This window comes from Capricornis sumatraensis, chromosome 15 (assembly GCF_032405125.1).
Source record: "Capricornis sumatraensis isolate serow.1 chromosome 15, serow.2, whole genome shotgun sequence".
In the NCBI taxonomy this organism is placed as follows: domain Eukaryota; kingdom Metazoa; phylum Chordata; class Mammalia; order Artiodactyla; family Bovidae; genus Capricornis; species Capricornis sumatraensis.
The window spans coordinates 14,426,260-14,444,955 of NC_091083.1; the positions used below are offsets into that span (position 1 = coordinate 14,426,260).

The 18,696-nt window shown below is 46.9% G+C and overlaps 1 protein-coding gene across 2 annotated transcripts in view; it reads left to right on the forward strand.

The window, feature by feature from the left end:
• FBH1 (F-box DNA helicase 1) overlaps positions 1 to 18,696 on the forward strand; it is a 37,511-nt gene that overhangs the window by 8,792 nt on the left and 10,023 nt on the right. For both annotated transcript variants that reach the window (XM_068987122.1, XM_068987123.1), the window contains exons 2-13: positions 1,321 to 1,476; positions 1,787 to 2,388; positions 5,715 to 5,845; positions 5,952 to 6,087; positions 8,097 to 8,287; positions 8,728 to 8,820; positions 9,539 to 9,633; positions 10,388 to 10,556; positions 11,192 to 11,414; positions 12,160 to 12,247; positions 12,330 to 12,416; positions 13,224 to 13,360. In XM_068987122.1, coding sequence (XP_068843223.1) covers positions 1,321 to 1,476; positions 1,787 to 2,388; positions 5,715 to 5,845; positions 5,952 to 6,087; positions 8,097 to 8,287; positions 8,728 to 8,820; positions 9,539 to 9,633; positions 10,388 to 10,556; positions 11,192 to 11,414; positions 12,160 to 12,247; positions 12,330 to 12,416; positions 13,224 to 13,360 — 2,108 coding nt within the window. The remainder of the gene's footprint in view (positions 1 to 1,320; positions 1,477 to 1,786; positions 2,389 to 5,714; positions 5,846 to 5,951; positions 6,088 to 8,096; positions 8,288 to 8,727; positions 8,821 to 9,538; positions 9,634 to 10,387; positions 10,557 to 11,191; positions 11,415 to 12,159; positions 12,248 to 12,329; positions 12,417 to 13,223; positions 13,361 to 18,696) is intronic.

Here is an 18,696-nt window from a genome sequence, read left to right on the forward strand (position 1 = left end):
CTAAGTGATTGGGGTCCTCTGGCGGCATTTTAACTCTGAATTCTGGTAATTAAAAGGTCTCTCTAGCATACTTTCAGAGGGCCTTGTAGAGCTATTTTTGTGTGGAGAAATAATTTTCTATAAGTCTTGAAATATCCATGAAGTTTTTTTTAAAACTTCCGTTAAACCTTCAAAAAATGAATTGAAATTTTGAAGCATTGTTTCTGAAGAAGCTACGGGCTAAGGGTGGGGTGGGGGGTGGTGGGTGGGTTATAAATTATACCGGATACACATATTAGTGTCTTGGTTTTAGATGTTTTCAGGGTTACGGGAAATGTTGAGTGAAATTCTGACATGAGATGTTACAGTTTACTGTAGAATGGTTTTAGGACCTGTGGCAGTATGGTGCTGGCAGGAAGTCGTTTCATGGGCCATCTGTAAAGGGTCACTTTAATTCTCTTGCATGTGTTCTTCTCCTCTCTTACCATTTTTTAAAAATGTAACTATTCTGTTTTACAGTAGTGTAACTATTGTATTTAATGACATCGGAAGGGTTAGATCTTAAATGTGATAATATGCAGAAACAGGAAGAGCATCGGCTAAATATGGAAAATAATTACCTGGCAGAAAATGCCTGATATAAACATAAATACGTCAGTACTCTCAAGACAGAACTCTGGGCTCAGTTGCTGTTGTGTTGCTGAGGGGGAATATGAAACTTCGTCCCATGAAGATGCTGAAGAGTGGTCTCAATTCTTTTCCTCTCAGGGGCCTTGCTGCCATCCTGTCAACACCAGTGCTGAACGTTGGGGGGCTCGGGAGGTCGGGGTGCACCTGGGGGTAGGCGGGGGCGTGCAGGGCTGAGCTACCCCTTGGGGAGCCCTCAGGGACTGTCCCCTAGTGCCTTCTGCTCCTGCCATTTGGGGAAGCTGGTGTATTCAGGGAACAATGTGTTTATTTTTAAAAAGCTACAGCTAGCTCTTAAAATATTTATAGTTAATACGGGAATATAAAGGGCCTGGGTGAAGTCAGCAAAAGATGGCAGATCTCCGTGTGGGCAATAGTGGCAACTTTTCAAATGAGCGTTTCATGATCAGGGCTTCTAGAAAGCATGATAGGCAAAAAAGAAGGTTATTTTAGGATTCTAAAATCCTGAGGAGGAGATGCTAAGAAACTATGAGAGACTGAAAATTGATGGGAAAGTAGAGAAGATGGAAAGGGCTGGCTCGGGTGGTCCACAGTCACTGTATTCCTAAAAATTAAGTTTAATTTGCTGACTAGCTTGTAGAATTTGGATAACTAACAAGAGTCCCATTTCTTCTGCCCTTTGGTACAAAACAGTGAGACGGTTTAAGCGGAAGCATCTTACAGCCATTGAGTGCCAACATCTCGCTCAGAGTCACTTGGCTGCATCCCAGTCCTTTGGTCAAAGATGGACAAGCAGAGACCCGAACCACGGTCTCTATCCTAGACCCAGAACCAAAAGAGGGACCAGGGGTATGTCTTTCCCCAAAATACCTTGTGTTTCAGAATCTATAGTGTGTATGGCCTTTGAGTATCTCAGTATTTGTAAATGTTGTTACAGTGATCTTACAGTCCTGTTGCAATAGTCTGACCATATGATAGAGCCTGATATAAATATTTTTTGCATTAAGCTTTATATGTAATCAGTAGACCAATAAATATATCCTTGTTTCTTTCCCATAGTAAAATAGATAATTGAAAATTAGTTTGTCTCATTCGGGTCAGCAAAGGGTCATCACTCCTTCCTCATTTTTTATGCGTTCTTTGTGGGTTCTCTGTCTAGGGCGAGGATGCCTGAGATACAGCCGTGACTTCTTCCTCGCTGGCCAGCAGCAGTGCACCAATGACATGGCCAAAAGCAATTCTGTGGGCCAGGACAGCTCTAAGGACTCAGAGGATGAAATGATCTTCGCGGCAGGGAGCCCCTGTGCCCTGCCTCCAGGGGGAGACGGAGACGCCAGGCTGCACTCGCCAGGCTCTGCTTTGCCTGCAAGGAAGCGGTCTCGGTCCTTAGAGGATGAGAGGAATCCAGCCCCAGGGACCAGTCCGTGGGATGGGGTGTCTAAGAAGACCCCATGGCATCACTCGTCCCCATCCTGCACACGGCCCAGGGAAGCCAGTCCGGAAGCAGAGGTCGGGGTGGGGCAGCTCAGCGTGCAGCCTGGAGAACCCAGCCAGGAGGTAGAGGACATTGGTCCAGACCCTGTTCCTGACCCTCACTATGGGCTCCTTGGGACCTTGCCCTGCCAGGAGCCCCCAAGCCACATCTGCAGCCTGCCCAGCGAGGTCCTGAGGCACATCTTTGCTTTCCTGCCCGTGGAAGACCTCTACTGGAACCTGAGCTTGGTGTGCCGCCTCTGGAGGGAGGTCATCAGCGATCCGCTGGTATGGAACGCGCTCTTCGTTCTCTGATGTTTGCTCTAAATCTTCACGGATTCGCCTCGCTTAACGCGTCCTCCTGACGATGGCGTTTCTTCAGAAATGTTAGTGTCCGTTGTCCTCCAGAATCAAATCCCAGCCCCTGGAGGCACCTGAGACCTTCCGTGTGTGTCCCACCTTTAGTTACTCCAGGCTTCCTGCTGACTGCTCTCCAGTCCACCCCGGTATTCTGTCCACAGCACACGATGTGCTGCCTCTCAGCTGGGGCCTGTGTGGTACTTCCCTTACGTTGATCTAATCTGCACCCCACAGCCGACCAGTCCCAAGAGCCCCTCATATCTCTGCTGACCTCTCACCTCTTCCAGGCTGCACTCCAAGTAACTCCTCTTCTCTGTTCCATCCCATGGAAGGCACCCTCTCTCTCTTCCTTATGCTATTATAGTGATTTATACCTCTGTTCAAGCCTATGATCTTCTGCTATGATCTTAGAGAGCCTTCCTCCTTAATTTAACATTAGAGCACTGCTGGAGGGCTGGTTGTCCTGTCTGCATTCTCCACTGTGTGCTCCACTGTGTCTCACAGTAGTTTACATGTATTAATAGGAGATGATTGCTAAATGAGTGTTGCGTGTAGTCACAGGAGTACCTTCTGAGAACGACACAGGGGCAACCCACGCTCTCAGAAAGGATTTCCTGGTACCGTTAGCCCACAGCCTGTGCTTCCGTTTGTTGTGTCATTATACTTCCCAGGTTCAGGTCTCCAGGAGGGCCAGGAGAATGTTCTGCTTAGCTAGTGTGTCCCTTAGACCAGCCGTTGGGAATAAGCCAGAGGTGGAGTTTAACCCGGAGAAGGCAATGGCAACCCACTGAACACCCATGAACACCATGAACCCAGGTGTTCATGCCTGGAGAATCCCAGGGACCATGGAGCCTGGTGGGCTGCTGTCTATGGGGTCACACAGAGTCGGACACGACTGAAGTGACTTAGCAGCAGAGTTTAACCCATTCTTCAAATGTGTGTGTTTAGTCACTCAGTTTTGTCCAACTCTTTGTGACCCCGTGGATGTAACCCACCAGGCTCCTCTGTCCATGGGATTCTCCAGGCAAGGACACTACAGTGGGTTGCCATGCCCTCCTCCAGGGGATTTTCCCAACCTAGGGATCGAACCCAAGTCTCCCACATTGGAGGCAGATTCTTTACCGAGTGAGAAGTTGAAAACCTTGGAGATGGAGGGCAAGATGGAAATGTTGAGAGTTAGTACATTTCTCTTCCGAGCCCAAAGGATTTTGGAGGAAATTTCTCATCGCTCTTGCTCCATATTTTGCTTGGTGGTCTTGTCTCCTACCTTCAGACAAATATCTTTCTGTTTTTAGTTGTGAACTTTATTTTGGATCAGTATTTCTGGGCACTTGATTAAGGTCTCTGGTCGGAAATGGGGATAAGTGAGGGTTCCTGCCGTTCTGCTTGAGAAGATTTTGGGACGATATCACAGCTTATTCTTACATCTTGAAATGTTAGAACAATGCCCTTTTTATCATCACCAGCAATGACATGATGGTGTTACTTTCAGTGACCTTGTCACAGCTCTCATTTTCTTTTTATTTCTTGTGGTATCTTTGTCTGCCTTTGATATAAGGTTATGCTGGCCTCAGAATAAGTCTGGAGTGCTCCCTCCTCTTCAGTTATTTTGAAGAATTCGAGGGGGATTGATACTACTTCTTTAAATGTTCAGTAGAATCTTTCAGGGAAGTAGTCTACTCCTGAATGATTCCTTCTGGGGAGACTTGATTACTGACCCAGTCTCCTTACTCAGTGGGCTTCCCTGGTGGCTCAGGTGGTAAAGAGCCCGTCTGCAATGCGGTTGACCCGGGTTTGATCCCTGGGTTGGGAAGATTCCCCTGGACCAGGAAGTGGCAACCCACTCCAGTAGTCTTGCCTGGAAAATCTCATGGATGGAGGAGCCTGGCGGGCTCATTATTGATCTGTTCAGATTTTGTTTCTCCGTGATTCGGTCTTGGTAGGTTGTGTGTTCCTAGGGATTTATTCATTTCTTCTAGAGTGTCTGGTTGGTTGACCTGCAACTATTTGAAGTATTCTTATAGCCCTTCTTATTTCAGTGACATCAGTTGTAACATTGCTCTTTCATTTCTGATTTTGGTTATTTAAATCTTCCCTTTTTTCCATAATGTATCTAATTGTTGTCGATTTTGTTGATCTTTAAAAAAAAAAACTTTATTTTATTGATTTTTCCCCCCCTATTTTTCTATTCTTTATTTCATTTATTTCTCCTCTATAGTCTCTTTTATTTCCTTCCTTCTGCTAGTTTTGGATTTAGTTTGTTCTTTTTCTAGTTCCTTTAGGTGTAAATTTAGGTTGTTGATTTGTGATCTTTTTTAATGTAATTTTTATAGCTATAAACTTAACTCTAAGCATTGCTTGCATTTCATCTCATGCATTTTGGTATCTCTGTTTTTATTTGTCTTAAGGTGTTTTCTAATTTCTTTGTGATTTCCCTTTGGACCCATTGGTTGCTTTAAAAATGTGTTGTTTAATTTTCTCATATTTGTGGGTTTTCCAGTTTTCTTTCTGCTGCTAATTTCCAGTTTCATTCTGTAGTGATTGAAAAACATACTTTCTATCATTTCAGTCTTTTAAAATGGATTAAGACTTACTTCATGGCCACATACATGATCTATCCTGGACAGCGTTCTATGTGTACTTGAGAAGATTGTATGCTGTGGTAGGGTAGAGTGTTCTTTATATGTCAGTTGGGTTCGGTTGGTCTAGTGTTGTTTGTGCTATCCGTTCTTGAAAGTGGAGCGTCAGAGTCTCCTGTTGTCTGGTTCTCTCTTCAGTTCTGCCCGTATGTGCTTCCTAGATTTAGGACGTTGATATTTGGTACATGTGTGTTTATAATTGTTATAGCTCCTTGGTGAACTGACCCTTTTATCCTTATGTAATCTTCTTCTTTGTCTCTCCTAAAATTTTTGACTTACAGTCTGTTTTGTTTACTATTAGTACAGCTGCAGCTCTAATGTTGTTAAATCCTAGTTGAAACTCTGAGTCATCAGTGTCTCGACAGGCACCAGACTGTTTCATACAGGAAAGCTGAAGCTCTAGCTCTCCCCAGATTCTGTAACAAGTTGGTGTTGGAACCAAGAAACTGAGACCCACCTTCTTGTTTTTGACTAGAATCTGTGTGATGTTTCTGCCCTTTTGTCCAGCTTTTGAGTTGTGAGCTGTAGTTGTTTTCTAAATAGCTGTCTATATATGTAGCCTGGTCTCTAATAGCCATTGCCTACATGTCATTTTGGATTTCTTAAACTATCTAGTTCATTCCTTGGAAAAAGCTGTATCACCGATACCTGATGAATGAAGAGCAAGCCGTCAACAAGGTGGATGGCATCCTGTCGAGCTACGGCATAGAGAAGGAGTCAGACCTGTGTGTGCTGAACCTCATCCGGTAAGTCACCGTCCTGTGGGAGGAAGTGGGTTTCTGAAGTTCTTTCTGAGAGATCAGCACTTAATGGATCATTTTCCCACGGACACTGCTGTGAATGTCTTAACAGCTACACAGCCACCACGAAGTGCTCCCCGAGTGTGGACCCTGGACAGGCGTTGTGGAGTCTGAGGGATCACCTCCTCCTCCCCGAGGCAGAGGCCTGTGTGCGCCAACACCTCCCTGACCTCTGTGCTGCCCCTGCCGTACGTGAAGAGGCTGTGGGGAGGGCTGGGGAGGTGGCGCCTTTCCTCTTTGGAAGAAAATGTCTTGGTGGTCAGGTGTGGCTAAAGGTTGTTTTAGATTTATTTTTAAAATCTTCCTTAAGTCTCTGCTTTGAAGCCTTAATCTTTGTCATTGGTCCCATAAAGAAATAAATGGCCACAGATTCTTTAATTTGGAAGGAGTTTTAAAAAGCATTTCATCCAGTTTTCTATTCTGTTGAGCAGTTTCAACAGAGGATGGTCACCTAGCCTCCAAACACTGATTGTAAGAGTTTCTTTACAAGGCATCCCATTGTATTGGAGACAACTTGGATTTTCTGAAAGTGAAAGTCGCTCAGTCACGTCTGACTCTGCGACCCCATGGATTATACAGTCCATGGAATTCTCCAGGCCAGAATATTGGAGTGGGTAGCCTTTCCCTTCTCCAGGTCGTCTTCCCAACCCACAGATTGAACCCAGGTCTCACGCATTGCAGTTGGATTCTTTACCAGCTGAGCCACAAGGGAAGCCCGGAAAAATGACGGGCTTTGTACTGACACATGGTGAGTTAATGAGATGCTGGAAATAGTCCTCAGTGTCCTGACTCCATCTTCTGGAATTGTCATCTAGATCAAGGGTTCTTCTTAAATGTTCTCTTGGAAACCACGTGCAACCCCAGCCTTATTCTGCAACCAGTGGAAGGTTGGAAATCTAGCCCTGTGCATTTCTCTGCCTTTTGTGAAGTGGCTGTCGATGGTGGAGTGAGGTTTGTTTCATAGGACGATTGTAGTGAGAAATGTGCAGAACTTTCCTTTCATGGATGTGTTTTTAACAGGGAGGCTTGCAAGGAGTTAAGAATAGTAGTATCTATTTTTGATATTTCCATGTTAGTGAACATTTTCTCAGACATTGATAACTGGAGCATATTGTGTCCATAATCATACACTTTGAATAATTTATTTACTACTTATTAGACTTAATAAATATTCTTTAAAATTCTACCTATCTTTTTTTTTTTTTTTAAGTTTTTTAAATTTATTTGGCCGCTCGGGGTCTTAGTTGCAGTATGTGGGATCTTTAGTTGTGGTATGTGAACTCTTAGCTGCGTCACGGGGGTCTGATTCCCCGATCAGGGACCTACTCCGGGCCCTTGCCAATGGGAGTGCAGAGTCTTAGCCACTGGACCACCAGGGAGGTTCCATTAATAAGTTATTAAATAATCGTAAAGTAAGTAGTAGATTAGCATTTCTTTTTAAAAACTTATTTTTTAGGCTATGCTGGGACTTCGTTCTGCACAGGCTTTTCTTTAGTTGCAGCAAGCAGGGGCTCCTCTCCAGTTGTGACGTTCAGGCCTCTCATTGCTGTGGCTTCTCTTGTAGCACACAGGCTTGCGGGCGAGTGGGCTTAAATAGTTGCTGCTCACAGGCTCCAGAGCAGAGGCTCAGCAGTTGTGGCGCACAGGCTTAGCTGCTCTGCGGCATGTGGGATCTTTCTGGATCAGGGATCAGACCCTTGTCTCCTGCATTGGCAAGTGGATTCCTTACCACTGAGCCACCAGGGAAGGCCAGTAGTAAATTAACATCTTCATGCCATTGAATTGTCAGCCTTGATTTCTCTGTGAAGACTGCTGTTTTCTTTTTACCCGCCCTTTTTGGCACATTTATTAGTAAGCTTATTGGACTTGAGTGTCTGGACCTGAGAGCTCACACTGACCTGGGTGGGGAGAATGTGGATTGCCTCTGTGCAGGGTCTTATATTAGGGACTTTATAAATATTATTCAGTCGATGGAAACTGAGAAGTCAGATCCAAAAGTGATGAGAAGGAAGGAATCCAGGGCAAGAGGAGACATTCCAGTTGTTTCCCAAGTGTCATTTGGGAAGTTGGCCTCCTTGCAGCGGGTCTGTAGGAGACACGTGAACCCTGAGCCTGACTTTCCTCATTGTCGTCCCGTGTGCTTCTCACCGACTGTGTTTCGGGTCTCCTCTCTCACCCCCTCCGCCTCCCTCCTCAGGGCATCAACGTGTGGGCCTTGGTGGCGGCCATCGTGCTCCTGTCCAGCAGCGTCAGCGACATCCAGCAGCTGCTCTTCTGCCTGCGGCGGCCCAGCTCCACTGTGACCATGCCGGACGCCACCGAGACCCTGTACTGCCTCGCCGTGCTGCTCTACGCCATGCGGGAGAAGGGGGTCAGCATCAGCAACCGGTACGGGCCCCGGGCGAGCCCCCCGCCCACCGCGCCCCGGGTTCTCAGAGAGACCAGAGTGCGACGGTGCCAGCAAGCAAGCGCACTCCAGGGACAGGAGGCACTTTTCGGTCACGCAGCGTCCCGGGGCCGCGTGCGCACTCGCGGCTGCGTCCTGTTCTCCCGAGAGCATGTACCAGTCTCTCCTCTGGGCCCTGCAGCCAGGCCTCTCCCAGAACATGCTCTCTGGATATTTACCTGCACTGCTGCTTACCTGCAACAGTGCAGCTAAAGACGCCTCAGCTCTTGGTGTATTTAAGCCCTTTGCTGCTCTTGTTTTTTTTTTTTTTGTAAAATAATGGTGCATATTTTCTTTTTAGCAACAGTTAGGAGTCTGAGGAAAAGTAATATACAGATTGTGACTGAATATGAAAATCTCTAATCTCCTTTCTTCCTGTTAGGATTCACTACAACATTTTCTATTGCCTGTATCTTCAGGAGAATTCCTGTGCTCAGGCCTCAGGAGACAAAGAGGAACCGTCAGTCTGGTCGGGGTACGTCCATCTGCAGATGTGTTGTGGTGTGTTGTCCCCTTTGATTTGTGACTGTCACGCTTAAGGAGAAAAAGGGTTTTGTATTAAGCACTTTATTGAGTTATAGTTTACATTGCATAAAAATCACCATTTTAATTGTTAAATTCAGTAATTTTCAGATTTACTGAGTGTTCAGCTAACATCATAATCTAGTTTTAGAATGTTTTTATCACTCTAAAGGACCACCCTCTCCTTTTTCTCTTTTTCTTAAAGAAGAGAGAATTCTTTTTAAAAAATAATTTTATTTTTTAAATTTTTGGCCCTGTTGGGTCTTCACTGCACAGGCTTTTCTCTAGTTGCAGTGAGCAGGATCTACTCCTAAGCTACAGTGTGCAGGCTTCTCCTTGTGGTGGCTTCTCTTGTGGAACCACGGGCTCTAGGCACTTAGACTCAGTAGTTGTGACTTGCAGGCTCTAGAGCGCAGGCTTGACAGTTGTGGCTCATAGGCTTAGGTGCTCCGTGGCGGGTGGGATCTTCCAGGACCGGGGAGTGAACTTGTCTCTCCTGCTTTGGCAGGTGGATTCTTATCCACTGTGCCACCAGGAAAGTCCCTTCTCCTTTTTTTTTTCTCATTAAATTTTATTCATTCCATTTGGTTTTTCTTATTTGGTTTTTGGTAGTCTATCCCTGATCTTTCCAATTCCTTGCTCTTTTCCTGATTTCTCTTCTAAATGGTTAGAAAGAAAACAACCATCCAGCTGACACATGAACAACAGCTGATTCTAAGCCATAAGATGGAGCCTCTCCAGGTGGTGAAAATAATGGCATTTGCAGGTAAGGGGCTGCCACTCCTGAAGACCTCTCATCGCTGCCTCCCCCTTCCCTCTACCTGCTGAAGCATCTTACCATCACCTGTTATTCCCCTTCTGCAATTAAATCATTTAAAAATCAGTTGTCAGGGAATAATTGCGTTTTCTTACCACTCCAGGGAGCATCCACCCTGGAGTTCCTGGGGGCAGATGGTCCACAGTTTGTGGGATTGACCCAGCCTGTTACGTGTCATCGTGTCTGTTCACACACAGGTGGCTGTGGGGCTGCAGGTCGTGTGACTGTCTTGTTCAGACAACGTCAGGAGTTCCTGGCTTTCTGTAGAGTGAAACCTAGAAGGGCTTCTGCCTTCTGATTCTAACCTGCATCCCCAGAGGTGTGGTCCCGTGTTTTGCCTCAGTCAGCGAGTTGTGCTAGCTGGCTCCTGAAGTACTTGGTCACTCTTTGTCTGACCTTTGCCCGTAGTGCTTTTTCTCCCTGTGTGTTGCATGCACACGGTTGAGGAGCAGACCAAAGCTCAAGGAAGTCAGTGGGCCCCTCGCTAGGGCAGCTGGGGCTGTGACCCCAGCCTGGGTGGCTCTGTCTCAGCTCTGCTGCTCCCTTCACTTCGTGGCTTCTGGTTCTCATCTGTGCTGGAGGGCTTGCCACTGTCAGGTCCCAGGCTGGTGGCAAGATGAGCACAGGAAGATGCTGATTAGGGCGCCGTTGGAGCAGTTCTTCCTGGTCAGAGGGTGACCTCCCTTTCTCTTGGCGTCTCCAGGCACCGGGAAGACCTCCACGCTGGTCAAGTATGCTGAGAAGTGGTCTCAGAGCAGGTTTCTATATGTGACCTTCAACAAGAGCATCGCCAAGCAGGCAGAGCTCGTCTTCCCCAGCAACGTCATCTGCAAGACCTTCCACTCCATGGCCTACGGTCACATCGGGCGCAAGTGAGCATCACGGTGCTGCTTTCACATTGCAGTCAGCGCACTGCAGTGACGGGGCAAACGTAGTGCCTTATCTCCGTTTACAAGCAGGGGACATCAGGAAAGATTTAGTGCTTTATACTTCTACCCCAGAGGGATACATTGTCAACTGAGGGAGGCATGCTCATTTCTCTGGAGTTGAGGCACAGGTCAGATGACAATGTCTGAAGTCGCAGGTACCACCAGCCTGGTTGATCAGTTCAGGTTCTACTTGGAAGTGGGAAGGGAGAGGATGGGGCTGAGGGGCGCTAGACCCAGGCTTCAGGGCCCTGAGCCACGCCCTGTTGGATGAGAAGGCTATAGGGAGGTTCAAGGTCCTCCTGGGGCCTCCTGGAGTTGGGTCCACACCATGAAACAGCGGTGTCTGCTGTGAGCCCCTTTGTCTCCTGGGTTATTAGATCTGAATACTAGAAAGCCTAGAGGAGCCCTTTCTGGTCCTACAAGGACCTCACTCAGCCCCTCGCTGGTTTCCTCACCTGGAGGAGCCAGTGCCAGCAACCTGGTGGTGTCATTTGGAGAGAAGGTGGGGAGGCCCGGGGGCGCACAAGTCCTTTGTGGCCAGGAAGGCCGACCCTGTGCCCTCAGAACGTTCGTTGCAGGTACCAGTTGAAGAAGAAGCTGAATCTCTTCAAGTTAACCCCCTTCATGGTCAACTCCGTCCTCACTGAAGGGAAGGGTGGCTTCATCAGGGCCAAACTTGTGTGCAAGACTCTGGAAAACTTCTTTGCCTCTGCTGATGAGGAGCTGACAATTGACCATGTGCCCATCTGGTGCAAGAACAGCCAGGGGCAACGAGTCATGGTGGAACAGAGCGAAAAGCTGGTGAGCGGCTCCGTCTCCCTGGAGTTAAGGCTTGGGAGGTTGAGGGCGTGGCCTGGGGTCGGGTTGTCCCAGCCTTCGGTGTCTTCAGAGCTGCTGGCGGGAGGCAGAGGTGGAGGCAGGCCACAGGCGGGTGTGGCAGCAGGCTGTCCACAGTCTTCCGTGCAGTGTGGTCCTCTCCCGGGGCCCTCAGCCTGGCCTGCACTGCATCGACAGGGCTCCCACCAGGGTTATCAGAGCTCCTCATGGGGTCGGCTAGTCCTGGGATCTGGGGATGAAGTATCTCTCTTCTAATTTTTATCAGTTCTTTTCAGTCATTGGTCACTTTTTTTCCCTCACTCCCACTGCACAGCATGTGGGATCCTAGTTCCCTGACCGGGGATCTAGCGTGTGCCCCGTGGAGTGGAAGCACAGAGCCCTCATCTCCAGACTGCTAGGGAAGTCCCTGGCCACACTCCTTATGAATTATAATCACCATGGGTCATGAATCTAGAGGAATCATCCAGCCTCTCCTGGTTCGTTGGATGCTGTGCTCCCGGAGAGATGTTCTGCCGCTGGGTGTGGTCCAGCCCTGGCTGCTTGCTGTCTGGGTGCCTGATGGTGTCACGAGGCCCTCATGGAGCCGGGGGAGGTCAGAGAGGGGCTGCCACTCACCGTGTGCTAGAGCCTTCTCTCTGACCCGTGTGCACACGTGAACCCCTTATTTCTGGGCCCTGACCTTGGTGTCACTGTGTCACTTGCTTTCTAGAATGGAGTCCTCGAAGCGAGCCGGCTTTGGGACAACATGCGGAAGTTGGGCGAGTGCAAGGAGGAGGCTTACCATATGACACACGATGGTACGCGTGGGCCTGTCCTGACCCCTGACCCCATGTGGACCCACCTCACCCCATGTTCTGACCCTTCTGCCCCTTCTCCTAGGCTACTTGAAACTCTGGCAGCTCAGCAAGCCCCTGCTGGCCTCTTTTGACGCCATCTTTGTGGACGAGGCCCAGGACTGCACCCCAGGTGATAAAGCATTCAGAACACCAGTAGTCTCAAACACATAGAAACTGCATCATGCATGTCAGAGGACGTGTGTGCAGTGAGTCCGTGGTTCTTATCTGTAGTAGGAGAAAGGGTATCTGATGCTTAGTCACTCTGAAATTCTTTACTCTTTGATTCAAGATTTCAACAGTCTCTGCCCTCACTTCCACCCAAGGGAGACTTATTTTCCTCTAAATATTTTACTTGGGTTATTCTTAAAATATTGGCTGAGCCTAGGTCATCACATTATTAGGACAAAGACTCATGCCGAAAGGAAAAGGTAGTCAGTTCAGAATGAACGTTTTTTTCCTCTAGTGGCCGATAGAAAATAATGTGATTTGGTAGGTCATCTTTAAGCACCAAGTTATTATATTAAAGAGGATAATTTGCATCATTTTATATTTGCCTCTATGATGTCTTAGACACAGTCACATGTTCAGGAGTAAAAATAATCTGCATTCGTAGGATTAGAAACTGTTTGTCTGTTATAAGCTTGTTTCTTGGGGACTTCTGGATGGTTCGTGGTTAGGACACTGCACTTCCACTGCAGGGGACGCGGGTTCAATCCCTGGTCAGGAACTGAGATCTCGCATGCCTCGCAGCATGTCCAGAAATAAATACACGAATGAAAATTGTTTCCCTGGACTGAGTGCATGTACCCTGCAGGGAAGGGTACCCCGCCATCCAGTGTGCAAGTGTTCTCACCCTTTCCTGTCTCCCATTTGGTTTCTTTTTGCTGTGTGGGTGGGCCTTGCGTCAGAGCGCTCACTTGCCCCTTGTGGATTGCAGCCATCATGAACATCGTTCTGTCTCAGCCCTGTGGGAAGATCTTCGTGGGAGACCCCCACCAGCAGATCTACACCTTCCGCGGCGCCGTCAATGCTCTGTTTACGGTCCCTCACACACACGTCTTCTATCTCACACAGGTAAGACTCTTCTTTGCTTCCCAGCCCCTAGATGCATGTACACATACACACACACAACACAAGTCTATGTGGGGCTCCTCACCCCGGTTTTCCAGTGCTGCCTGTCTGCTGGGCCCCGTGGAAGGTTTTGCCTGAGCTCACAGTGTGCAGCAAATCCACGCCTCTAAGTAGGGGCTCTCTGTGGTTCTCGGGGGTCTGCAAAGTCAGAACGGTTTTCAAAATAGTCACTTGCCTTTTGCGCCGTGACATTTGCACCGGGATGATGCAGAGCCAGTGGTGAGCCGTGGCCTCAGTGCCAGCCTGCCCTTGCAGTCTCTGTATTCTTCCATGCAAGGCGCTCACTAAGAGCATCCCTGATAGCAGAGGGAAGAAAGTTTCTGTCCTGCAGACCCTGAGCCCGTCTCTCCAGCAGTCCGTGTGCGGAATGGGAAGGAGAGGGACGCCCTTCTGCCCCTGCAGTGTGCCGGCCGCTCTCACTTGGGGCACTTCTGTGACTGTGTTGTGAGCTCCACCGGCTGCTGCTTCCTTTTGTACTTGAGTGAACAGTTGACAGACCAACTCTGGTTGTTTGGACTTGGGGATGTGGCATTTTCTCAGGAATGAATGCAATGAGCCGTGTCTTCAAGGGGAACAGCTAACAAATGTTCATTGCCAAAAAAAAGTCTTGCTTTCAAGTGAAAACCAGATTTTGAAAAACTAGTTTCCAGCACAAGCACAGCAACCCCTGGAGCCTTGATTGCCCGGAAAGACTCAGAGCGCATCTGTGTGAAGCCGTCACACCAGGCTGGACACCCACAGAGCCCTGAGAATCGGCTCTCCTCTCTTAAGCTGGGAACTAAAGAGATTTGCAAAAATGTAGAAGTAGTGACACTCTTGTCTCTAAAATATTTTTTAGGAGGAGGGGAGACTACAGTTTTTGAAAAATGTGTCCTTTGTGTTATCATGTAATGAGATTATTGTTGTTAATGTTTAAATTAACTAAAGTTACTAACGTGGTAATTGTAGATAGATAAAACTCACATAAATACAAGCTTCCTTGGGTCCTCACTAGTTTTCTGAAGCGTGAGGAAGTCCTGAGACAGAAATCTGTGAGAACCACTGCTTTTAGGGAGCTCCCAGTTAGGGGGTGTGCGCGGTGCCGAGGCACGTGGACGTCATCTGCACCATGAGTTCTGCTCTGGGGAGCCCCGGGCCCCCGTCTGTGACGCTGTCCCCAGGCTTTCTCTTATTGTTTGCTCTAGCGATCTAGGGCGACGTCAGCAGAGAGGAATTTTTTATAATGGACATTTTTAGTTTCAGATTTAGAAAAAAGTCGAGAAGACAGTATGGACAGTTCTTAAACATGCTGCACTCAGCGTCCTCCAGTGTTCGGGTGATGAGTTTGCCACAGTTAACGTGTCAGTGTGGGCACATTATTATCAACTATAGTCCAGTTTATTCAGATTCCCTGGTTCTTACCAAATTCTTGTCCTTTTCCTATTCCAGACTCTTACTCAGATGACCCCACTGCATTTAGTTGTCAAGTCTTCTAGGCTTCTGTTGACTGTGCTGTGTGGTTTCCCCGGCTTGCCTTGGTTCTGGTGACCTTGAAGGGCACCAGTTAGGTGTCTTGTCACATGCCCCTCTGATGGCATTTGTCTGGTGGTTACACTGATATTTGGGTCCATACCATCAACATGATTTACAACTGATGACGTTGTCTTGGTGGCCTGGCTGAGCTGGGGTGTGGCAGGTGATTCCCATCTTCACCTCCGTCTCCTCTTTCCACACTGTGTGCCCTGAAAGGAAGTCATGGCTCGCAGCCCTCAGTTAAGAACAAGAGTTGGAATGTCCACATAGATTGATTGGAATTCTTCTGTGAAGGAGATACTGTTTCTTCTCTTCAGTTTGTTTATTTTTTCATTTATCTGTTTGTATCAGCATGGACTTGTGGATCTTGATAATTTGGGGGATGGCTCACTTAGAAAAGGAAACATCAAGATGGTGGAGTAGAGAACCCCATGCACAGTATGAAAGGGTGAGAAGATATGACACCGAAAGATGAACTCCCCAGATCAGTCGGTCCCCAATATGCTGCTGGAGAAGAGCGGAGAAATGGCTCCAGAAGGATTGAAGAAACTGAGCCAAAGTGGAAACAACTCCCACTTTTGGATGTATCTGGTGGTGAAAGTAAATTCTGATGCTGTAAAAAACAGTACTGCATAGGAACTTGGAATGTTAGGTCCATGAATCAAGGTAAATTGGAAGTGGTTAAACAGGAGATGGCAAGAGAAAACATCGACATTTAAGGAATCAGTGAACTAAAATGGGCCGGAATAGGCAAATTTAATTCGGATGACCGCTATATCTACTGCTGTGGGCAAGAATCCCTTAGAAGAAAGGGAGTAGCCCTCTTGGTCAATAAGAGTCTGAAATGCAGTACTTGGGTACAGTTTCAAAAATGCCAGAATGATCTCTGTTCATTTCCAAGGCAAACCATTCGGTATCATAGTAATCCAAGTCTCTGCTCCAGCCACTAATGCCGAAGAAGCTAAAGATGACCGGTTCTATGAAGACCTTCTAGAACACACCAAAAAAAGATGTCCTTTTTATCATAGGGGTGAGTAAAAGTCACTCAGTCATGTGCGACTCTTTGCAATCCCATGGAATATACAGTCCATGGAATTCTTCAGGCCAGAATACTGGAGTGGGTATTTCCCTTCTCCAGGGGATCTTCCCAACCCAGGGATCTAATCCAGGTCTCCTGCATTGCAGGCAGATTCTTTACCAGCTAAGCCACTAGGGAAGCCCAGGAATACTGGCGTGGGCTATCTCTTCTCCAGCGGATCTTCCTGACTCAGGAATCAAACCAGATCACCTGCATTGCAGGCAGATTCTGTACCAACTGAGCTTTCAGGAAAGCCTCATCTTTGGGGACTGTAGTGCGAAGGTAGGAAATCAAAAGATACATGGAGTAAACGGAAAGTTTGCCTTGAGTACAAAAGGAAGCAGGACAAAGGCGAACAGAGTTTTGCCAAGAGAGTGCACTAGTCATAGCAAACACCCTCTTCCAACAGCACAAGAGACACCTCTACACATGGACATGACCAGATGGTCAATACCAAAATCACATTGTGTTATCTGCAGGCAAAGATGGAGAAGCTCTATAGATGCTGTATATAGAAGAGAAGCTCTATATAGATGGAGACGCTCTCAGCAAAAATAAGACCGGGAGCTGACTGTGCTCAGATCATGGCACTCCTGTTGTAAAATTCAGACGCAAACAAAGTAGGGAAAACCACTAGGCCATTCAGGTATGTGGAGAAGGCAATGGCAGCCCACTCCAGTACTCTTGCCTGGACAATCCCATGGATGGAGGAGCCTGGTGGGCTGCAGTCCATGGAGTCGCTACGAGTCAAGTACGACTGAGCGACTTCACTTTTACTTTTTACTTTCATGCATTGGAAAAGGAAATGGCAGCCCACTCCAGTGTTCTTGCCTGGAGAATCCTAGGGACAGAGGAGCCTGGTAGGAGGCTGTCTATGGGGTCGCACAGAGTCAGACATGACTGAAGTGACTTGGCAGCAGCCTTCAGATATGACCTAAATAAAATCCTTTACGATTATACAGTGGAAGTGACGAATAGATTCAAGGGACTGAATCTGATAGAGTGCCTGAAGAACTGTGGATGGAGGTTTATTGCATTGTACAGGAGGCGGTGATCAAAACCATCCCTAAGAAAATGAAATGCAAAAAGGCAAAATGGTTGTCTAAGGAGGCCTTACACGTAGCTGAGAAAAGAAGAGAAGCAAAAGGCAAAGGAAAAAAGGAAAGATAGATCCATCTGAATGCAGAGTTCTGAAGAATAGCAAGGAGGGACAAGAAAGCCTAAGTAAACAATGCAAAGAAATAGAGGAAAACAATGGAATGGGAAAGACTAGAGATCTCTTCAAGAAAATTGGTGATAAAGAGGGAACATTTCTTACAAAGATGAGTACAATAAAGGACAGAAATGGTATGGACCTAACAGAAGCAGAAGAGATTAAGAGCAAGAATATACAGAACTATACAAGAAAGATCTTAATGACCCAGGTAACCATGGTGATGTGATCACTCACCTAGAGCCAGACATCCTGGAGTGCGAAGTCAAGTGGGCCTTAGGAAGCATCACTATAAACAAAGCTAGTGGAGGTGATGGAATTCCAGCTGAGCTATTTCAAATCCTAAAAGATGCTGCTGCTAAAGTGCTGCACTCAATATGCTGGCAAATTTGGAAAACTCAGCAGTGGCCACAGGACTGGAAAAGGTCAGCTTTCATTCCAATCCCAAAGAAAAGCAATGCCAAAGAATGTTTAAACTATTACACAATTGCATTCATTTCACACATTAGCAAAATAATGCTCAAAATTCTCCAGGCTAGGCTTCAACAGTACATGAACCAAGAACTTCCAGATGCTCAAGCTGGATTTAAAAAAGGCAGAGGAACCAAAGATCAAATTGCCAACATCCTATGATTGTTGGATCATAGAAAAAGCAAGAGAATTACAGAAAAACATCTGCTTCTGCATCATTGACTATGCTAAAGCCTTTGACTGTGTGAATCACAATAAATTTGTGTGGAAAATTCGTAAAGCAGTGGGAATATCAGACCACCTTACCTGCCTCCTGTGAAACCTCTATGCAAGTCAAGAAGCAACAGTTAGAACCAGACATGGAACAACAAACTGGTTCCAAATCAGGAAAGGAGTACATCAAGGCTGTATATTGTCACCCTGCTTATTTAACTTACATGCTGAGTACATTATGAAAAATGCCGGGCTGGATGAAACACAGGCTAAGATTGCTGGAAGAAATATCAGTAACCTCAGATATGCAGATGACATCACCCTATGGGAGAAAGCGAAGAACTAAAGAGTCCCTTGATGAAAATGAAAGAGGAGAGTGAAAAAGCTGGCTTAAAACTCAGCATTCAAAAAACAAAGATCATGGCATCCGATCCCATCACTTCATGGCAACTAGATGGGGAAACAATGGAAACAGTGACAGACTTTATTTTCTTGGGCTTTAGAATCATTGCAAATGGTGACTGCGACCATGAAATTAAAAGACACTTGATCCTTGGAAGAAAAGCTATGACCAACCTAGATAGCATGTTAAAAAGCAGAAACTACTTTGCTGGCAAAGGTCCGTCTAGTCAAAGCTATGGTTTTTCCAGTAGTCATGTATGTATGTGAGAGTTGGACTATAAAGAAAGCTGAACGCTGAAAAATTGATGCTTTTGAACTGTGTTGTTCGAGATAACTCTTGAGAGACCCTTGGACTGCAAGGAGATGAAACCAGTCCATCCTAAAGGAAAT